The sequence below is a fragment of the Pipra filicauda genome, unplaced genomic scaffold, assembly GCF_003945595.2.
Source record: "Pipra filicauda isolate LSUMZ 115617 unplaced genomic scaffold, ASM394559v2 scaffold27_size4233163_pilon, whole genome shotgun sequence".
In the NCBI taxonomy this organism is placed as follows: domain Eukaryota; kingdom Metazoa; phylum Chordata; class Aves; order Passeriformes; family Pipridae; genus Pipra; species Pipra filicauda.
The window spans coordinates 632,296-656,286 of NW_024104398.1; the positions used below are offsets into that span (position 1 = coordinate 632,296).

The following is a 23,991-nucleotide window of genomic DNA, read 5'->3' on the forward strand; positions in this document are numbered from 1 at the left end:
TTCCTCTGAGGGCACTACTAGGAACAATTACTTTGGTCAGAAGGTATATTTTCAAGAAACTAAATTCTCACTACAGTTTCAGCATTGGGTTTCATTCTGCATCAGTTTCAAAGCAGATCCAGACCAGGTATTAAATGCAGAGCCTGCCTGTGGGACACAAGAGCAAGTTATTAAGTTATGGAGAGCTAGTGACTTGAGTATGTCTCCCAAACTTACTCAGGGCAGAACATCTCCATTAGAGACTGAAGGAGTAGCCACCAGGCTGCTGCTCTGGATCATACCAGACAAGTGATAACCCTTGTGTGCTCTGGCCACCTTCATCTGTTGACCATAAATTCCAATTCATGCATCATGGCATCACAACTCTCCTCAGAGTGAGCCTAGTGGCTTGAAATCACTCATTTTAGGAAACACCAGGAATACTTCCCAACAGTGACAGCATCTATACCATCCTAAAGGTATGTGAGCTACTCAAGCCATTCAAACCTACCTCCCTGCACCAAAAGCTTTGCTATTCTCTCCCATTCTCTAGATAACAGATGGGCATAGGTGATGTTGCATGACCCCTGTGAGGTCAAACACCTTCAGCTATTACTGCAAAGTAACTTAACCAAGGTCAATCCTGGTCTCCCAACAGGGACTGACCTTGCCTGCAAATAGCACTTTGAGACCTTACCCCCCACTCCAGCCCTCCCATGAGGAAGAGAAGCTGAGACAGACATGGCAACCTATGGCAGGGAAGGACAAGCTATAGTTTACAGAAAGAAGTGAGAAATTAAGACTCAAGGTAATCATGAGATTATTAGTTTGTTACTGTTTTAAACATAACATTTGGCAGTCTGCTCTCCCCACTGGCAGCTTGCACTGGAAATTTAGCTGTCAGTATTTTTCCAAGGTTTCTTTTTCAATAAATTATTTTATGCTTGCAGACATGTAATGAAAATGAGATTGTACTACCCACTAGAAACACTTCTAAAGTTGAAAGGTCCACTTAGCAGATCTACCAGCTACACAAGTGTTTCAGAAGATCATGTATGAGTTTTAAAGAGTTCAATTTCTTAGGCTTTCATTCAGAAGTTGTTTCCCATGAGGAGGAGGCAGCTTGTTGACATTAAGGCACTTCCAGATCACTCATACTCAAGCTAGGTTTGAGTAACATTTTAAAGCCTTGTAGATTAACAACATTGACAGGAGATTTTTAGAAGAAATAGGGTATGAGTATGAAAAAACCTCTCTACCAATCTAAAGTGCTTTGGAGAGAGTTTTCAATTAAACCTCAGAACAACCCAGGAATGGATTAATTATCCCTCTTCCCTTTCATCTCACCCACAGGAGAGTTGAGATACCACACACTTAAGTGGAGTGCCCAAGGTGACTAAGTAAGTCAGGAGCACTTGTAGGATTATTACACAGTGCAGCAGCTGAATTCTACCTCAGAACAATGCATCTATCCTGCATCTATCCTGCAACACATGCAGGATCTTTATCCTCGATTCTGTTGTGCCTCCTAAAGAGTGAATGATTCTGTGGTGTTTTTCAAAAAGGTTGACTTGTGCTAATTTAATAAGATGATAAAGTTCCTTGTGCACCTGCATAAACAGGAATGTGCCCACTCCTCTATGATGGTTCATTGGGATGACACAAGTCCTTCCCAGACACCTGGAAAAAAAGTCTGCTGGGTCTACTCAGGCTTATTAGTTGATCTTACCAAGACAGTGTCCTCTTATGACCTAGGATGCAAACATTTCGATCTGAGGCAGTTCCTGGTAGAGGTACCCACAAGCTTAATGAACAGGATTCAAACTAGCACTTAAAGAGAAAGGTGCTAACTGAAAAACAAACTCTTTTCTTTTACATTTTTTTTTTTTTAAATTCCAGGGCAGTTGCTCTCGAGTCGTGTTTGTGCCTTCAAGGGAGCCAGCCACCTGGGGGATTTGCAGAAAGCCCATCTGCTCCCGACCACGAGAGAGGACCAGCAGGTTTTCTGGAAAATAAAGGGAGGGAAAGCCCGGGCACCACCTGTGCATCCTGGGAACCTCCCTGTGCCAGAGCCAGGAGACCCCTCCGCTCTCAAAGGGGGTGGAGAGTGGGAAACAGATGGCAGGACTCAGGGCAAAGGCAGGCAGACAGATTAGGAGACACAACAACAACAAAAAAGAAGATCAAGGTACAGAGAGAACACAGACAATGCAAAAAATGAGAGGGGGTTGGAAAAATGTCAGAGGAAGTGGGAACGAGAGGGTCCAAGCATGTGCAATCTTAAGCTTTTGCTGTCTCTTTCTCCATATTTCTACTCTGATGTTACTCCAGTGCAGGAGAAGGAGTGCCAGCATATGCAGTGCTACACGGAGCAACTGGTGGGTGTGTGGGGAAGGTGAGAAGGGGTGAAACACACGGGTGCCAGTTTTCCCAACTGTAGCAACATCCTGAGTGAGAAAAGCTTGAAGGTTAAATTTACACTATTGAGGCAGTGTTCTGTTATTAACTTTATATTTTATGGACCTTTCTGCCTCTGGAGGACTGTGAAACAAAGTAAGGAAGGAAACCAGACATGAAAAATATCCCAGTGAGAGCAGACATCTTTTACAATTTTAATGGAAAACAGCTTCTACAGACACTTGTTAGCAGGGACTTGGGCTCTCTCATTCTCAAACTGAACATGTAATTTGAAAAGCGTATCTAACTAGCAAAGCTTTTTGAAGAGGCAGAAATGAGCCTACTTCAGGCAAGTAAAACCTCATTTTAACAAAAAAATGTTAAAATCCCCCCCACAATAATTATGACTGTTCCAAAAGATTAATTGCCAACAATTTCCAAGCACGCTCACTAGCAGTGTTAAACTAAGGATGCCTAGAAACTAGGAAATTAAATAATGCATCTAAATAGAGGTTCGTGACCAGTACTGTAAACTGATATTCTCTGTGTGGCCACATGAATGGGTGGCCATTTATAAGGCACACTAAAACCAGAGATAATATGAAAAGGTGATTACAGCAATGTCATAGATGATGAATAGGTTGAATGATTCTCTTATTGAGCACAGGGGAATTTGTGGTGCAGTAATGAATTGAAATAGTTGTTCAACAAAAAAAAAAAAAAAAAAAAAAAAAAAAAAAAAAAAAAAAAAAAAAAAAAAAAAAAAAAAAAAAAGACAAAAACAAAGAGGAAACTTAATGGTAGTAGCTGTCTACCATACAGTGCAGCAAAGAGAACAAATCCTGTAACATCAGCTGCATTGTTCTGCAAGTCAAATTCCTGTGAAAATTTTCTAAATCCTTTAATTAAACTTTGAAGTTTATTTTCAGCTCCCTATATTCTAGGAAACAGTAAAGCCGCCATCTTCTTACAAATGTTTTTGCTATTTTGGCCGAATGAACTGAAGTAGGCAAAACTGCCCATGGCCTGGAACAAAACTACTGAGAGTACATGAAACCAAGTAAAGCTTCTAAACCCAGCAGACATGTGCCTTTTCCTATGCAAAAGCCCAACTGCTTTTTTAGTGGTGGCAGCTGTTTTTCCAATAATCTCATGTTCAAAGCAGAGCTGCAGAAGCCCTCCATAGTCCCAAGTGATGAGTGCCAAATGGAAGCTAAGTAGCAAGAACAGCATTCACAGCCTAAGAGCTGTTCAGTTTATAATTTAATGCGTGCACAGCACTTTTGGCTGTGTTTTAGAAGGAAAACATAAAATTTGCAGATAGCACTGGTGAACAGACAGCTCTGAAAAACTTGCATAGCAAAATATCATGTAGCTTGTTACAAGGAATAAACCACTGAAATTGTACACAGTGAATCAGATTGAATGATCTAACAGCTCTCTGGTCTTGGACCCATGGAGTTAATACAGTCATTAGGAGCCTTCCCAGCTCAAGCAGTACAAAGCAACACTGGATTTGTTCCAGGAATGTGATAATGGGATTGATTTTTCTTCCTCTGATCAAGAAGGACCTTTTATTCAGGTAACTTACCTACAGGAGGGAGATTTCATCAAATCAAACTGGGATTTCATCACTGCCTCTCCAGCCCAGCCCTGCAGGCCACCTGCACCTCAGTCTCCAGCTGCTACTGCTCCCCCACTGCCCAGCATTGTCTTTGCAGCTGTCCTCTCCAGGACCCTCCTTCCTTCTCAGTCTCTGTCCTTCTGACAGAGAAGAAGGTTTCTTCTCTACCATTCTTGTTGCTTTAAAGCCCTCCCACAAGTAATTGTCTCAATCATCTCTTCTCCCCATACTGCTGTCATTCCCAGCCTCCTCACTTCTCTGTCAGTCAGCTTTCCTTGGGGCTTCCCTGTATTCATTCCAGAAGCACTGTTTCCCATGCTGATAACTACTTCGTCCTCACATCTCCACATAATCTGCAGCCCTTCTTTAGCTCTCTCACTGACAGAGAGAAAATATCTTTATTTTACTTGGTTTTACCCTCCCAAGTGCTCCTGCCTTTCTCTGACTCCCCTCTGCAAGACAGTAGCAAAGACATCATCACCTGGTCATCATTCACTCGCATTGCTCATCACAGCTTATTCCTTCATTCAGCTTCTTCTATTGGTTTTACTAACTTCTCCTCAGCCTTCTCCTCCCTATTTCCTCTTTCTGAGCTTCCTATCAGCCCTTAGACAGATTTTTCTTCCTGAAGGAAGTTCTAGTTCTCCACTTCTGTAACCATTTCTTCAGCACATCTTACCAGTGATCACCTACCCAAGGGTATGATTAAGGTGAGCTCCTCTTGAAATCCTGTCTCTCAGACACTCTCCTCCATGAATAGATTCTTTAAAGCAAACACATGTCTCTCTCTGCTCACCATCTTCCTCTGTAGCATCTAAGCTGGGAACTGGTTCTCAAAAATCATTATATAATATGGCAAAACTAGTATTTTTTATACACACATACCCCATCAATTTTAGACATCCAGAAGTTACATTTTTGCATTCTTTATCCTTTTTTCCCAAGTTCTGAATAATGCCAATCCTAAACTCAGCAATGAAGAAAATAAATTTTAAAAGACATTAAGAAAAAAAAAAAGAGAATAAACAAAAAAGCCCAAGCCACCACATTTTAAAAGATGTCAGAAAGAGAAGCAAATTTTCTGGTTATAGTTAAAGGAGCTAGAACACCAGAACATATGCATGATCAGCACCTTTCCTACGAAAGACACAGGTGCTTTCTTCAAAGAAAGAGATCTAAAGTGCTGACAAAAACCAGCAGGACAACGATTGGAAATTATAGCTAAATACAGGACAGCTTTCGAGTGTGCAGCTTTCCCAGGAACCAAAACTGTAGTTACCACATTGTAAGTCTCCTGCCAGCTGTCGCTCAGGAATGGCTGTGACAACCAGCCAGGCTTTTCCATTGACACTTAGCCAGCAGAGATACTGCCGTGTTGGCCCAGACATTTCTATTCAGTAGCACTCTTGATGCTTGCAGCCCACTGCCCATATGACCAAGAAAAGCAACAGCTCTTGTATTTCGACATTCTTTGCCCATAACTGCAGCCTGTACAGTAGAATTAAGACTTGTGGACTTAAATCTGCTTGCTGAAGAAGCAGATTCCTTACTCTCAGCTCAATTTTAATGCAGAAGTGCCAAGACTATGAGTTTCAGTGATCCAGCATCTGCTAGTATTCTTTTCTGACAAATCCTTTTTTGTACATACGCACTCTACTGCTGCTAAAAGCAGCAAAATAAAATCTTCTGCCAAGGTTTTTGCCATTTGTTTGTTCTGGATATGCTGATTACCATGTCATTCCCCATCACTGCTGACAGTGTTCATTCAAGTTTACCTTCTTTGGTAAAACCAAATACATTGTTCTTTGCACTAGCATAAGACTAAGGCAGAGATACCATGGACATGCAAAAAAACCAAACCAACGACAAAACGTTTCATTTCAAAAATGTAGTTCAAAGAAGTCAACTTCATTTTCAGGCTAAACAGCTTTCATTTTGTCTCACCGAACACACTGGACTCCAGACAAGAGCTCGTGGGCTTCCACCTTACTTTTGATGTGATACCTCATGACACGGGTATTGTCTAGATAATGTGCCCAGTCAAATGTTTTTCTCTTTGTCCATTCTGTTTCAAACTTTTTCCTATATTTTCATATATATATTTTTCTCTCCATCCTCCCACATTTCATTTGCAACAGTTACTTCACACCTTATGGCAATTCTGCGAGACTCTGGGTGTGCACATATTGCCAGAACTAAACTCATTATACAGGCACATAGGACAGAAAACCTCAAAGACAGCACATGATTGTCCTATGGCACACTGCCTCCTGGGCCACTTCACAGAATCACAGAATATGCTGAGCTGGAAGGGACCCACAAGGATCACCGAGTCCAACTCCTGGCCCTGCACAGGACCATCTCCAAAAGCCACACCATGTGCCTGAGAGTATCATCCAAATGCTTCTTGAACTCTGTCAGGCCTGGTGCTGTCACCACTTCCCTGGGGTGCCTGTTCCCAACCACTGTCTGGGTGAAGAACCTTTTCCTAATATCCAACCTAAACCTCCCCTGAAAGAACTTCAGGCCATTCTCTCAGGTCCTGTCACTGGTCACCACAGAGAAGAGATCAGTGCCTGCCCCTCCTCTTCCCCTCAAAAGAAAGTTGTAACTGCAGTGAGGTCTTCCCTCAGTCTCCTCCAGGCTGAACAGACCAAGTGCCCTCAGCTGCTCCTCATGCGAATTGCAGCAGGGGCTGAAGAGATAACTTCCAACCAACTAGTTGCTATTCTGGCTTTGGCAAGAACTCACTCATTTATCACACATGCATGTGTATGACATGCAAATATACATGCATCATATATATTTATATGTACAGGTATATAAATATATCAGTGTTACATTCTAGAGACAAAGTTGTGAGATTCAGAGGTGCTCAAATATTTCTAGTTTGCCTACAAATACATATAGTTTATTGAAAAGCATCTTTGTAGTATGGCCCGTTTAGGAGACTTGGTTGCCAGAGTTCCTTAAGAGCAAGTCTCAGCCCAAACTGTGGTGGCAAATGGAGTTAAATTCAGCTAGTGGCCGGTCAGAAGTAGTGTTCCTCAGGGCTCAGTATTGAGGCCAGCCCTGTTTAATATCTTTATCAATGATCTGGACACGGGGACCAAAGGCACCCTCAGTAAATTTGAGGATGACACCAAGTTGGGCAGGAGTGTTGATCTGCTGGAGGGTCAGAATGCTCTGCCTGGGGATCTGCACCAGCAGGATCAATGGGTTGCAGCCAGCTGTGTGAGGTTCAAAGCAGTAAAGGTCCTGCCCTTGGGTCACAATAACCCTCTGTAATGCTACAGGCTGGGAGCAGAGCAGCTGGAAAACAGACCAGAGGAAAAGGACCTGGGAGTGCTGTTCAACAGCCGGCAGCAGGGTGCCTGGGTGGCCAAGAAGGCCAATGGCATCCTGGCCTGTACCAGAAATAGCGTGGCCAGCAGGACCAGGGCAGTGATTGTCCCCCTCTGCTTGACCTGGTGAGGCCACACCTCGAACCTGGTGTCCAGTTCTGGGCCCCTCAATTCAAGAAAGACATTGAGGTGCTGGAGCATGTGTAGAGAAGGGCAGTAGAGCTGGTGAAGGTTGTAGTGAGGTGGGGGTTGGTCTTTTCTCCCAAATAACAGGTCATCAGGAAATAGCCTCAAGTTGCACCAGGGCAGGTTTAGGAATATTTTTTTGGATATTAGAAAAAGTTTCTTCACTAAAAGGTTGGTCAAGCATTGAAACAGGCTGCCCAGGGAAGGGGTTGAGTCACCATCCCTAGAAGTATTTAAAAGACAGAGATGTGGTGCTTAGGGACATGGTTTAATGGCGGACTTGGCAGTGCTGGGTTAAGGGTTGGACTCTTAAAGGTGTTTTCCAACCTAAACTAGAATAGAATTACAGAACTCTTTAGAAAACAAACCAGATTTTATTTAGCATTACAGAGGAGAGGGATGAAGAACCTCAAACTACTCACCAGAAAGAGGATCTTTGCCAATCATTAAAACATTTGGTAAATTCATCACAATCAGCTGCTGCAGGACCTCCTAAACAAAAGAGAACAACAGGCAAAGTTCAGCGTGAAGGAATCCAAATCAATCACACCACAAAGAATACAAAGCTCCATCAATTACAAAGCTTTTAACATACTGGCAGGTCAGAGGTCATGAGAGGAAGCCCCACTTGAGAGAGAAATCCTTATTTGAAGATAGCATCAGGCTGCACAGCTAACATACACTAATCGCCTCTTTTAACTACAGGTAATATAGAACTTAAAGGGTCCCATGGCACTAATCAGAATAAATGCATGACCATGCCAAGCACAGCAATCATTCATGCCTTTACCCCAGGTATGACCTGCATCCATGTGATGTGTAACATACAGCTGATGTCATGTTTCAGGGCGTATAAATGCAGCTTCTTCATCAAAGGTACCTAAGCCATTCTGTGAAGTTTGAGTAACTCAAATAATTGGTCAAATTATTTCATAGGTCCGAGAATTTAATGATGGGCTGGGGAAGTGGGTGCGAAGGAAAAACTCTTGACAGGCATCTGGCACTGGATATAAAGTTCTAGATTTGTTTGCATTGTTTTTGATGGGGAGTAAAACAGATTTAAGTAGGTCATGAACCTCATTTAAAGGTCATTTTATTTTGGAGGAGGTGACAGAAGGGAGGTGCATCAGGTTCAACATTTAAATGGCAGCTGCCTGAAGAAGCTCTGAAGTGACAGAATGTCTTAAGGGAGAAGAAAGGCTACAAGCCCTAGTGCAGGCAAAATGCTTAAAGTTGGAGAAATAAATACCTTGGGGACTCTGCACAGTAATACGATCAGCCATGTACCCCAGAAACACACAGAGCACAGGAGTACAGTTGTTAGCTTTGACCTGCAGTTACCAGCACTCATCTGTGATGATCTGAATAAAACATTTTGCAGGCAAGTATTTATTTCACATAAGAAGCCTGGGAGTAAAATGGCTGCGTGAATGAAACGCTGTGCTGGGATTCAGGAAACAAAGGTTCACAGATACAACTCTACCAAATGTTTGGCAGGTGCCTTTTCCCGGTTTGTCTCCACTTCCCAACCTACCCCTAGGCCACTGGAAGGGCACATGCATTGATACTTGCAGAGCATTCACAGCCAGGGGAAAAAGCACCACAGCCCAGCACAGAAACACACTTCCTGAAACAATCACCCATTCACCCAAACACTTCCTCTCCAAGCTACCCATTGTTATTTCTCTGCTTTCAAAGTTATACCACAGGAAGAAAATTAGGCCTGATTGAAAGAGGAAACAATCCAGAAAGCCTGCAGCACTTGATAAGCACTCAGAGTGGATATTCTAAAAAAAAAAAATGTTTTGGACCTAACACATTTCATTTTTTTCCTTTGATCCATATCAAAACATACTCCTCCACAGTTCATCTTTTGGGTAAAGAAGAAATACCTGTGTCACAGGGCTTTCTGTGCTGTTAAGAAAAAAAGGCTCTACAAACCTTTATGTAATGTGAAGTTTGGCTAATGCAGACCAAACATTTACTGACTCATTAGCCAAATGGATTTTATATTTTGGGCATTTGAGATGCCTTAAATAAAGTTTGTTTGCATCTGTTACTACAACAGGTACAAAAACTATTGGATGTAATGGCACATGGCTTGACTGTAATATGTGCTATGACAATACAGCATGGCACTGAGGCTTTAAACAAAGAAAATCAGACTTTGCATATACTGAAGTATTGAGCTTTAACCAGCAATTTCCATGGTAAAAAAAAAAAAAAAAGAATTGTGCTTCCAGTCACCCAGCATGTGGAGCAGCACTGAGGCAGGAATGCATAAGGAATTTGCGTTGTCTTTGTGTAATCATCAGATCACTAGCTATTTAACTGGCAGACACAAAAGACATTACAGCTAACCTTTATGATGTTAACATTCCCATGAGCTCCTTCTGCAAAATTATTTGAGTACACAATCCAACATAACCATGACTGAATGCCTGCAAAACTGCTTGAGCTCAGTATTTTCTGGCAAGAATCTGACAATCACTGAATAAAAGCTGAACCGGCCCCAAGCCTGGAAGAATGATTTGTTAATTCAGATTGAAAGATTAAACTGTTTCAAGAGGTGATACTCTGACCTTTTTATATTTAAAATAAAATATTTAAACAGATAACTATATTGTTCTAAAAGCCTTCACCTTCAGATTAGTCCTTGTGATGATAATACCTGGCTGTTACGCAGTGCAGCTCACTGGCAGATCTCAGCACTTTCTAAAGGAAGGTCAATGTCACTGCCCTCCTTTTTCAAGTTAAGGAAAGAGAGTCAAAGAAACAGAGTTACTTCAGTTTAATAAACTATCCTCTGTGAACCAATGTGCCACTCACACAGCTGCAAGTGTGAGATAAAAATGTGTTAAGGGAAAGTTCATACATGGATGAATTCAGCTCAGATTTTGTCTGGACTGAAACCACAGAAAGTTAGTGAGGCTCAGCAGACACCCAGTGACTGACTCAGGAGCTGTGATAATGAGTCCATATCTCAAATCGATTGCTTAAAATCCCACATCTAGAAATACAACTAATGTCCCCCCTTCTCCCAGGAGCAAATCAGGAATTCTTCAACTTTTATCACTTATCAACATTTTCTTGTTTTCCTTCTCTGAAGCAGCAATAACACAGGTTGACAAGTAAAACACTGTGCCTCAGCCTGGCTTCTTGGCTCCCCTCACATCTTACCACTCCTCCCTGAAGACCCTATAAAGTCAAACTTAGGCTTCAGGCAGGGAACTGTGCTTTTCCAGCCTGTGAACTGGCACTGAGGACCAAACAGCTCCACAGACCTGACCATCTCCCAGGGTGCAGCTACACTGGACATGGGGTTAAACTGGACACACCACTGAAGCCCAGACAGCAAAAGAAACGGTAGATAAAATGCAACATTTCCCCACAGGGACAGCAAGTTACGTTATTGCATTATATAAAAGGCTGCTGTTATGCTCAAATTCAAACACAGCGGTGAGACACGGCAGCAGAGGCAGAGATGGTGTGCACGTGTCCTTCTGCCTCAGGCGACCAGCATGGCTGGGGGCAACACGTCCAGGCAGGAGCTGCTGGAGAGCAAACCAGGGTTTTCAAACATTTTAAATAGCTCACAACAACCCGGAGTACCCTGGAGAGCAACTGTACAAGCAAAAAATCTAATTTCTCCTGTGAGAAACCTTTTAATCATTTTTACAGCATAACTAAAGCTCGGTTCAAACAGTAAAGGTTACAGCAACAACATATGGTTACAATTTCTCAGATTATTAGAACCACTAGGGTCTGAGTTGCCAGCTTTACAGCTAGACCATTAACCAATTCAGAAGCCAGCTACTGCAAGTCAGCAAGTACCTCCCTCAGACTACAGTTTGCCTTTTCTATTTATTTTTTTGTTGCTAATGAGATTTCCATGAAAAAAATAATATTGGTATCAGAAGCATTATTTAAGGAATCAAAACAAATCCCCATCAGGCCTTAGTGCAGTGTCCATAGGTTTGTGAAATGCTCCTCTGCCAAAGATCAGGATATTTTAAGCTTGAAGAGATTTGTGAAAAATCTTTTGACAGCAGTGATTGTTTCAAGAACAGACGCTTCTACACAGCACATCAACACCACTGTCACGAAATATAAAGAGCAGCAGCCAAGTTTTACACTATTTGCGTCAGACCCCAAACTCAGTAAATGAAGCCCACAAAAGTTTCAGCAAGCAGTTACGTGACCCCATATTGACAGGGAGGGCTTTTCAAGTGAAGGTCACACTGGGTGTTCAACCTGGATCGCTCCCTCCGCTGCGCTTGCCGCCCAGAGACATGGAGCCTGAAGTAGGCTGGGACAATGGGCAGACCCAAACAACAAGGATACCACCCTAAGCCAAAGGTAAGTTTTGCTGAAAGCTACTAGGCACTCCAGGACTGGTACACCAAGGATTCAGAAACATCATTAAGTTACCCAGAAATCACTAGGAGAAATATAAATAAATAAATGCTGTGTTCTCATTAGCAGCCTTCTGGTGTCTAAGCTCTTGCTGTGCAGTTGCTTCACATTTGCAAGCTCTTTGCAATCACTTTTTAAAGAAAGAAGCTTAAGACAAAAATTCCCCCACAAAGATTCTAGTAGTCAAGGGCTTTAGGAAAAATCAAGACATACAAGATTCAGGACAAAATTCTAAGCACAGACTTAAGCACTTAGGCTTATTAAAAGCATGAACAAACATATTCATTCCCTCCATCTGAAAGTTTCTAATCATTCTGGAGTGCTGAGGCACATTTTATCTCCTCTTTTTATCCCTCCAAGATCACACACACCGGACGTTTGCTCTTTGCCTCAGATCGTCAGAAGAGATCCAGTGGAAGCTCTCCCTCTCAAGTCACCATGGTCACATATTAACGTTTTATTTACCTGTGACAGGGTAAGTGGGCCCCTTGTAATTTTGTAGGAACAAAGTCCCCTTGTCCATACTATACTTCAATGCACATTTGCTTCTTAAAAATATGTGTGCAACAGCATGGAATAAAATGGTCTTCAGGTATTATTCTTGGATGCATTTTTTTAGTGTCATTTAAGTGTGTCAACAGCTCTTGCAAAGTACATGTTGCTAGGAAAGGAGTAGGTAAAATTGTCCCTTCCATGGCTGAGAGGCCAGGCAAATACAAGCTTTACACAAAAACCTTTCCCTGCGCTGCCACACAGCACAGCATTAAAGTTGAGTAAGTACTAGCTTCTCATGCAGAATTAAATTAACCTCTGCCTGAATCCTAAACAAGAGTACTAAATAAATTATGTAAGGGGAGAGGCAGTCTACCAGTCATTGTAATTCAATGCTCAAGCCAAGCAATTCCATTTAAGTATATTGCTTAGCTATAAAATGCTAATTGCCCAGCTGACTGGAAGCCAAATGGTGCTTTCCTACTTAAAATGCCCATGAGGAAAAACCATCATCAGCTTTATTTATATCAGCAAAAGCAAACAGTACCCAGCCAGGTTTAGCTGCATCTCAGGCTAACGGAGCAGGAAAAGTTCAGCAGAGTCCTATCTGTGCAGTACAGCCATCATCTTATTCCTGATAACCTCAATATGGATCTGATCTCACAAACATCCTTGCAAACATTTGGTGAGACACTGAATGCTTAGATAAGGTCTCAGCAGGAATCAATGGTCATCTGCACCAGCCCACAGCCTCCCAGCAGCAGGATGGGGTGACAGTTTTGCCCCTACACATCTTAAGGTCCCTTTGGATGCTACCACAAAGACAGGCTGGAGCTGCATTTCCCAGACAAGGAGCACTCCAAGTCCAAGGGACAACTGAATACAAGGTTTTCTGGAATCAGAACTCTAAGGAAGAGCAAACACTCAGGCTAATGAAAAAGCTTTAAAATAAGACACAAGGGTTGTTTTTTAAATATGTTTTTTTTTCAAGGTTTCCAGTTTTGTATTAATATAATAATGAAAACAGGTTATTTTGCAGCATACAAGGAGGTTCCATTTTTAAAGAAAAATATATTTGTCTTCCAATAAATATAAACTTTGTAAAGGTTGGGGGTTTTGCTATAATTATCTGAGGAGTTATTAATGCTGTCAGGGAAATAACTCAGAGCAAGAATCTGTGAACTATAGGACAGGGTCTCACAAAAGATTAGACAAGATGAAACAAGTTGTTGCAGGGGAATGACAAGAAAGTGAAACACAAACAGATCTTCTGTTGACATGTTTTCCATGTACATCTTACCATGCAAGCACGCCTGATGACACTATGTGTGTGACTCAGTGCTCACTGTTTCCCTGCCAACACATTATATACATGACAAAATTTGATTAAGAACTTCACTCATCTCTGTAACAATTGTACTCGTTATGTGACCAACTACAGGATTAGCTGTCTTTAAAGGGATTATTTTTTGTCTTCTGAAAACCAGCAAATTACAAAGCACACTTCTAAAGACCCTTCAAGTGGAAACCCAAAAGCCAGTAAAATAACTGTTGCCTCATCTGCTGAAAATAATCAGTTCTGACAATCGTAGACTGGAATCTCAGTGGGAGGGGATGTGAAGGAATCATACCTAGTCTTAACCATGCTCAGCCTGTGCAGGGTGCAGATAACCCTCTAAATGACAGAAACATACACTATGTAAAGTCAGGTTTTATGAAAAAAAAAAATACACAAATGAAACTTGGATGGCACATAACAGAGTATCATACAAAAAAAAATTAACTAGAAGGACCCAGGCACAACCACAATCATCCACCCAATTCATTGTTATGGCTCAGGTTTTGTTATTTGTATTAGAGTAGTGCAGAGGTCCCAGCCAGGAGCAAAACCTGATCTGCTGGAGCTACACAAACACATAGTGAGACATCCCTGGAACAAAGAGCTTGTCATATATACCCAAGGCATCAGTAGGCTGATGAAAAAATAGTAACAAGCAATGGAGGAAGGAAATGAAAATAGGATTCCGTGGTTATAATATGATCCATTGTGTGCACTCTTGCTGCTTTATGAACTGGTTAAATCAACTCCTCCAGGCTGGACAGAACTAAATCACTCCACACATCACAGGACATGGCAAGCAAGGCAAGTCCTGATAAACACATTTACTTTAAGATGAAATTGTTCACAATGCACACTGTTTACATCACATAAATATTCTATATGTATCTAAATAAAGGTACTTTTATATATGTAAAAAGCCTTCTAGGACACAAACAGTTTTACTTCTAGCCCAGTGGAATAAATAATGGAGAAGCTGACACATGAGTTGGAAAGGAATTTTATTTTTTAATCAAAATACAAAAGCATACATTTACTTCTGAACTATGAAATGAAATGTTCAATGGCTGTATAGCAGTAGCTTTTTTTTATCCTAGTTTCACTAAGTCTACGATGAATCACTTATGTTAATAAAACGTACAGCTCTGTGGCTGTGCCTAGTGGCAATATTGATTTGACCTAGAGAGGAGAAAATCCAATTGTGGAGCACTGTGTTCTCCTGCTTTTATTGCCAGCAGCACCTCTGACTAATTTACCTACTTTTGCTGCAAATAAAAAGCCTATTGATTTATCCTCAACTTCTCTCTTCAAATCATGTACAAGTGACTACACATGTTTATAATAGGATCCAGACAAATTACTCTCAACTTCTATTTTATTTCACATTATATTTGTCCTGGGGTGGTTTATGCAGTAACAGGGAAATGAAACGTGCTGTGCTAAAGGCCTGTCACTTGACATTACAAATATAACCAGCTAAAATGCAATCCATCTGTTGAACACACTTCCAGCTAATCTATGGTGGTCTCTAAGGACCATAATAATTTACCTTAACACACAGTAAAAAAACACCACAGGCCATCAGAACAGACTTAAAGCACTACTGAATTCTCTGAAATTCAGTATCAAGCACACTCACTTGTTTTAAAAGGAAGTCAGTTTTCCCCATAAAATGAGCATATTTTGCCAGGATAATAAAGTAAAAAAAAAATCACATCAAACTCTAAAACTGAGCAACTCTATTTCAGCTTAACACTGAAGCCTGATACCAAAATGGATTAGCCATGCAGAGCTCCAAGGTACAAACTCTGCTCCACTGCCCTTGACCACTGGAGTGAAAAAATTTACAATATCAAAATACAGCTTGACATGAAGAAACGAAGACCAACCCAGTAAAAGCTTCTCTGAGGAAGACTATGTGTAAGACCTGTTTTCTGCCATTTCTCCTATTTCTCCAAGTATTTCTAAAACTTGGCAGGTTTATGTGTTTATATAGAATACACACAGTAAACACCTAACTGGGCACATGACACCAGTTCACATAAAACACAATGAATTTGTTAACACAGTTTCTATACTAGCATGAAGAGCAATATTAATTAACCTGAGGTAAGAGTATGGCAGTTATGGGGCTTACTTAGAGGTTCAAAACTACAGATCTGCATTGCAACTTCAACACTGCAATAGAGTTCCAGGCCCTGAAAAAGTGCCAAAACTCCAAAGAAGCAGCCCTTGAGTGACAACTGTAAAGCAATGCCTGAAAAAGCAGCAGCCAAAAGTACAGGAACAAAGGAGTTGGAGGGGGGAAGATGTAGGAATACTCATTACACATCATAGCAATACTGCTTTTCTAAAGATGAATAATAAGGTAATATAAATGTACATATTTTGCACTGTTGACAGTATCAAGTAATGTACTAGTATAAATGTTGCTTTACATAGAATGATCATTTTCTTGGGGAAAACTCTGTAAAACAGTTAGTCCCAGGAGGGCACAGGGTGTGACAGGAATCATTCTGAGGTTCTCTAGTACAAATATTGAAAAGCCAAATCAAAGGCAAAGTTAAAATATGAAAACAAATCAGTTAAACTAGAAAAAAAAAATTAATAAAGCAGGGAGGGGACACACAAACCCAGGATATTTTCAGGATTTCTAAGATATTCCTTGTTATGAAAAATATTTTAGTAGCTAACAGAAGGCCTAACAGATTGCAATCGAGTTTAATGCCAATTTATGAGTCAAATTTCATCAGTGATTAAGGGTAAAAGAAGCAAAACAAACATTTAGGTTTGCTGTTAACAATCTCATACTCATGCCCCATTCAAAGCAGGAACTTACTAAAAACTTTCAATTTACCTCTCAGTCCCCAAAAGAAACAAGCTACTCTTACTAATGCTGAGTAACATCTTACTGTCTCAGCCCTCTTGACTGCCATGGAGTCAGCTCACAGAGAAAAGTACTTCTCGTTAGCAAAAGGTACCATTCTTCACCTTCACTACATCCACACATCTCAGAGTTGCTGAAATATAAGGTAGTTAAATACCTAGAAACAAGCACAAATGTGTTCAGTCTTTCTAGGATAACACTCCCTGAATAAACAAGACTTAATTCACATTACACTGGTAAACCAATTAGAGAAACTCGAATGGATAGTACTGGAGAAACACAGGAAATGACACCTAGAAACTAAGGAACTGTAAATACATGGGCAGTTATGGAGGTGGTGATGACCAACAGGAATTTTATGGGATAAACATGTACGTTATTGGTTATCATTGCTTGCTTTGCAATGCATGAAAATCTTTGTCTGTAATGTGGGAAAAACAGTAACAGCAAGACAATTTTTTCTCCTAGTGAAGAAAAGGGTTGTGATAGTGCTTGAGGAACACCAGCGAGACAACTGAGCAACTGGTCTGTTAGCACTTGTCCTTACTTTCTCCCTGCCCCCCCTAATGTTTATAAATCTGAAGGGGGGTAGGGGGGAAATCAATTAAGTTTAAATTAGATTAATTTCCAAAAGCTTAAAGATTTTTAACCATGAGTTTCCAACAGGACTAAAACTTGTGCTTGGGTAGCTTACAGGCAACCTAGTATTGGATAGCAAATTAACGTTTCAGAAGGCGCACACGCAGTCACTATGCCATTGGCGTATTATCTAACTGCAACAGAGGACCGAGCGTGGGCAAGAGAGGTCCTTGAGGCATTTGCAAACAACCATGCAAAAATCCATGTTGGATTTACAGAAGAGGGAAGCTTTCAGCTGGTCTGAAGAGGAGAGGGTACAGGGAGAGGCTATCCCGCCCTGCAAGGATGCCTGATCAGACAGTACAATGCTACAGGACAAATTATGTAGTTGGGGAAGTACAGGGAAGGAAAGGTTTTATTTATAAGGTCAGTAGGTTAAAACAAAATCAAAGGAGCTCATACATGCTACTCATCTGATTATGTTAGCTGCTTTCTCCTGCAACAACCTGATCTTCTCATCACTGGAGCTCTCTCTTGTAGGCAAACTCCTGTTACCAACTGGGGCACTAAAACTCCTGTTGCCAGAGGCACTCAAATCTCAAATACCAGTAACACAGAGAAAGTCCTTGCAGTTTAAGCATGCCCCTCTCAAACACTCGTAGAAAACTCTACAGGGTATCATTGCAGATTAATGTTATGAGTTTTCCAATTATTCTGAAACAGAATTTGTATCCAACTTCATTACTTCAATATATCACTGCATTATCACTATCATCTAATTTACCCAATATCGACAAGTTCAACAAACACACAGACAGCCCTTAGCCAGGAGATCTGCCACTGTAACAACAGTCTGTAAATTTTTTCTTAGGGTGGGTAAAGGGAGAAGCTTGAAGTCAGACCAGACAGTTCTTCCATGCACAAATCTACAGCAGTTTCTCTTTACAGCCAGCAGATTGCCCCAGGCAGGTAACATGCAGGGAATTTTGAAGGCAGTCAACACTTCTTGCACTGTACAGGTGGAGAAGCTGCAGTCATGTGACTTTTCCAAGGTAACCCAAGCACCCTTGGGAAAGAAAACACTCCCAGTGTTTCCTATGTCAATCACCAGTTTTACCATTAGCACTGAGCTGCAGTCACAATAGAAGAGAAAAGGAAAAGAAAAAGAAAGACGACCACAGAATATAGCAGTGGTAAAAACTATTAGTGAATAAAATGAGAGGGCAGGAAAAGGAAACGGGGGCCATGCCCTCAAAATAGCTTCTGGGCCTCTCATCCTTCCCTTTCTGGATTTTCTATGCTCATTTGTTTTCAATAGCAAACAGCCTTTCTACCTGGAGAGTTACTGCATCCCCCTTGGAGGGGGGAAGAGTTATCTATAGGGAGGAGACACACTTACTTGCAGTTGACACTTCAGAGAGTTTACTGCCAATAATTTGCACCTCGGCAAAGCCAGGTCAGGCAGTAACCCACAGCCAATTACCAGCTCAAACTGCCAGGAACAGCCTCCCTGATTTTCCCAACTTGTTGCCACAGAGGAGGTGACAGAGGAGCCTCCTGCTCGATCCCCTTCCAAGGAGGCCTCTCACTGACACCTGATTCCTCTGTAAATTGCCAGCCTGGAGCTACTAGGACAAAAAGGGATGGTGTTTCATGAGGCTTACCATTCGGCACCCACACAAAGTGAGTGGATCCAGCAGGGGACCTGGGGAAGCCCCAGGAAATCCTGTGCCCCGGGACACGGGCTTAAGCCCATCCTGTGCCATCCCCATCTCAGCCAAGTTCACTTGCTGCCCCCCTGCCTTCTGGGCATCACACAGTAACAGAAATGCACTCTAAGAAGAAATGCACGTACGCATACAGATTTACGTGTATATGTTTCTGTTATTTCCCCCACCATTACTCTGGGATTACTATACCTGCTCAAACCTGGGACAAGCAAAATCCTTCCGGAAACACCATCAGATTTGCTATACACAAGACTGTCCCACATTCAAGCATTTGGAATATCCATGACTCAGCAGAAAGAGCATGAGGGGTTTTACCCCACACCACACAACAACGAGATGGCTTCTTAAACATACAATAATGAAAAGTCTGCAAAAGTGATATAGACAAACTGTTACATGTTATATACTTGATAAAATTTAAGGTTAGTCTTTCAGGGTCAGGTAAATTCCATTATTCACATTTTTTGAGTCTGACAATTCACACCAAAAAATAGTTGCTATAACAGTTCAGTAGAAAACTTCAAACATTTTGAACAAATATGGAAAATAACAACACAAGGTACTGTGGTACATTAAGATTTTACATATACTATCATCAAATTCACCCTTATGACAGACTCATCCTCTACACACTTACAAATCCCAGTCACCTTCCACATTCTATATCACACGTGCAAGAGAAAGCCATTAAAAATTTACAGTGAAAACCTACAAACCCATACTGAGTCTACAATTCAGGTAATATCACACTTAATACCAAGTAATAACACAGTTAATATATTTGATATCAAGTATTATCAGTTCAGTTAATATCACAGGATAACAAAGATCTCCTTACTGTTGCAACTGCACAGCAGGGGAAATATTTAACGTTCAATAAGAGTTATGACCAAAAAAAAAAAAAAAGATAAAAGGAAAAAAGTCCCTTCCAGCAGCTGCCAAATCTCACCTCTACACAGAAAGGAAATAGCCAATATCCCTTCTAAATACTACTATTCGAGTTTTAAAGGCTTCTGACCCCTGGATTTTCTATGTCAACACAATTCTGTGTAGCTGCTAGGCAAAATTTACTTATCAATGGTAATCCAGGCTACGCATTTATACACATATGCATACTTGCACATGCAAACACTCTCAAGAAGAATTTTCAGTCTTGCCAGTTCTTAACAGTACTCCTTTAAGTATCTGAAAGGACTGATTAACCCTGCTTAATACAATCTGTGTAATCTACTGTGAATCTTGCAGATAACTCATAACTGCTAACATTAATTAACTCAGCAGAGCTTTACCCTTCTTGCTCCCCCACTGGCCTCACACCACAGCCCTCAACTTAGGAGTTCTCCTTCACGACAGTCCTAGCAGATGGCTGAGGCAGAGTTAAGCAGCAATGGCCAGCTTCTGATGTAGAAAACTCAGTTAAATAACTATGCATTTTCAGAGAAGATTTTTCTGCATATTGAATCCTTTTCTTCATCAGGACTGACCAGTAGTCAGAGCACTTAATGCATACGATACTCTGGAAATACCCATGATATAAGAAAAAATAGGAAGGGTGCTATTACATCCTAGAAAATCCTTTCTTTATGCCATCTGTGAGAGAAACAGAGGTAAGCTGTGTCACTATGACATTATTAACATTCAGGAGAGATTAACTTCTAATACTACTACGCCAGTTTTAAGGATTCTGACCACTGGATTTTCTATGTCAACAAAAATACAATTTCCTTTTAAGCTGTGATGTTTAGTGCTTTCCTGAAAGCAAATGTCATCTATCGTGTGCTCATCTACAGGTGAAACAAAAAGCAACTTTCAAGTCCTTGTATTTATTGAGGAAAACCTTAAAAATGGCCATAAAATATTCAAAATCAGCAAGACTCCCAAACACTGCCCTGGCTACAAGCAGGAAAAGCAGAACCACGCACACTACCAAAACCCTTTTGTGTCATTTTTCAATTATACTTAATCTTCAGTGTCCTTTAACAGCACATGAAGGTGGCAGGCATGTATATATCTTTGCAATTTCCAAACTGCCTCACATGTGGCTCATATCCCTTACCTCCATCAGCACAGCTCAGGTTTATTATTTAAGCAACATAATGGAGGGAAACCTAATATGAAATATCAAGTGACTTTGAGCTCCCTATCAACCAGATCACAAAACAACAGCAGTGCAAGCATGATGGGCTGGCCTATCAGGGAGCTGGAAGCAGAGGAAGGGAGGGTAAATCCCCAGAAAGATTGCTCCAGGCAAGAGAAATTCAAGCCTCAGGCTGCAGGGAGCAGAAAGGCCTCCCAAGTCTAGCACATTCAGGCTGCATTGCTCTGTAAAAATAAAGATTATTAGAATTCTAAAACATACAGGTTACACAGAAGTTTATACTGTTGTTGCATCTACTGAGCACCAGATCTAAGCCTAGTAGCTCTTAAAGCATACTGAACCTCCTTGATGGTCTGGAAGAAGTTTGACTTCTAGTAGCAGCCTCTGATGAAGTTTTAAGGGACACTACAATCACAGAAAAGTAGCACAAGCAATATTTTATCAGCAGACAGAGTGCTTACACCCTTCACCTCAGTCAAGCACAAAACCCCGGCAAAGAGATCCAGTTGTAAAACAGGGAAAGAAGCAATGCAAGGTCCATTGCAAACTCCAGAACATCAATGATATTAAGTGCCGGAGTAAGGACTATCTCGTTCTGGTTTACACACAGGTTTTCACATAACTTACTAGAATGGCTCTGCATCATTGTTTAAACATACTTCGGTGGAGGTATTGAGTTACTTTGACAAACCTGTTTCTTGCTCAGAGCATCATGAATTAGCTGAGTGATGAATGGCCAATGAGAAACTGGAGCTCTATGGGAATTGGCACACTCACCAGAAGAACGTTACAGTAAAACAAATTGTGCTCTTCAAATCTATAGAAGTAGGCTGCATTTTGAAGTTGGAAATCCAAACTAATGATCTTACTTCTTGGTGCTCAGAAATCATGCAGCTGCCACAAATTTTAAAGGGAGAAATAGATGCTTATTTTCTGGAGGAAGTAATCTGAGAAAATCCAGGAGTTATAACACAATATCTTAACACAAGTCTAAGTTCTCTGGCACCTCAGTAGCAGTACCCAAACCCACCATTCCTCTAAATCTCAGCATAAACCAATGTTTGCATTTCCACAACACTAAGACATATGGTAAATATAAGGTGCTAAAAGTAGGCATTTCAGTTTGAATCTCCAAACTAAGCAATTTCTATTGACATTCTAAATATGCACTGTCAATATAAGATATGCTAAGTCTCCAAAACTTACTACTGAACATTAACACATAATAGTAAAGAATAGAATTTCTCCCAACTAAAAATCTGCCTTCACTGATGTTGCTTTCTAAGAAGCAATACAGAAACAGTCACAACTGAAACTGAAAATAAAAAGAGCGTTTGCTGCATTTCAGACTAGTAGATACATGATTCCTTGTGAATTTTGATTGAAAGTCATTCTCACGAGGTAGAGGCAACAGCCCCTTTTGGAATTGACTCAGCACAATGGAGGCAGGAACTAAGCAAACTTCTTCAAACAGCTCTGCCAAAACCATTCAGCTCCAAGCTGCAAAACTCCTGCTGTTTCAAACTCGGGGCCTCCTGTGAGCAGACTGCTGATTACACCAGGTTGTACAGCAGGTTTTTGATATGTGCACAGGGCAGAAGAATAAGAACGAAACCTGCGCCCACTAGTCATGTTAAATAAAAGATTTCACACCACACTGAAAGAAAAGGACACTTTGCCATCTATTTATATAATATAATGGGCCCTTGCCCCCTATTAAAGTGACAGTAAGTACACTGTACACATACTCTGTGTACAACCCATGCAAGCGTTGCTGGACACACCACTACCATGAAGGGTAAAGGAGACAGCACAATGCCAACACCTTATCTCCAAACAGAGGAGATATGTACAGTCAATAAAGCCAGAGTGGCCGAAATGCAGCGCTGCCGCACATTTAATCGGGTTCTATTCCCAGTTACACTCGCACATTGCAGAAGATTCAGAGCAGTGAAAGAAAGGGAATGAAAGTAACTCAACAGGCATCTTTCAGCCTCATTTTTATGAGATGGAACCAGAGAAAGCAAACTTTTACAAGTTTCTGCAAAATTTTGACAGGAGAACCCTTGGGTATCAGTCCCAGCAAGCAAAGAACAGATGCTACCGTAGCAGGCAGTAGCCAGGTCAGTGTACACCTCGCTCCACACGCACCTCAGCATGTGCCTACAGTCATGTGCAAGCCATGGGAAAACAGCAAGGTAGGTGGAGGACACAGGACCCACAGAAAGCTTTCCCCTATTCCCATAATACTTGTTTTTCATTTATGAATTTGAGGAGAGGCCTTTGCTGCCTAATCAAGTTCAGCCCCTTGTTGTCTTGTAGCCTCACAGCTGTGAATCTCCTAATTGCATCTTTGGTATGCAGAAGGTAAGAAATGTTCTTGAAAAGATGACATGAAAGGCTTTGCTGGTTGATCATAAACATGGACATTAGAGTCTTTCCTCGGGGAATGGCCAGTGCAGAAATCAGATGTTCAGAGTATGTTTATGGCCATATGGTTCAAAGTGATGAATAATGCACTTTGGAAAAGAAGAATGACAAAAATAATACAACACTGCAGTAAAGCACCAAATTAAACAAATAACAGGTGGTGACTAAAAATGCATTTTTAATGAGCATCTCTTTATGAATGCACATAATGCAAAGTGGTTTCCACGCTTCGTAACACACTACTCCTCATTATGGATTAAAAATATTTCAGTTAGACAGAGCTAAATGTTAAAGCTCTTGCTCTTTGGACATCTCATAGAATTTTTTTCTAAGATTTAGCAGCCAAAAAACATGAACTTTTAAATTCTGAACTCTCAGTACTCTTTAATTAACGCTACCTTTTTTCACTAGGTAAATTTGTAATTAAATGTTGATGCGTGTTTTAAACTTTGATGTGTGTTTCCAATGCATCAGCTTCAAGTGTTCTGTT

At 41.0% G+C, this 23,991-nt stretch overlaps 1 protein-coding gene across 4 annotated transcripts in view; it reads right to left on the reverse strand.

Moving 5' to 3' along the window:
- The window catches only part of CCDC88C (coiled-coil domain containing 88C), a 99,128-nt gene that overhangs the window by 50,794 nt on the left and 24,343 nt on the right, over positions 1-23,991 (reverse strand). For all 4 annotated transcript variants that reach the window (XM_027739995.2, XM_027739994.2, XM_027739993.2 and 1 more), the window contains exon 4: positions 7,953-8,022. In XM_027739995.2, the coding sequence (XP_027595796.1) occupies positions 7,953-8,022 (70 nt within the window). The remainder of the gene's footprint in view (positions 1-7,952; positions 8,023-23,991) is intronic.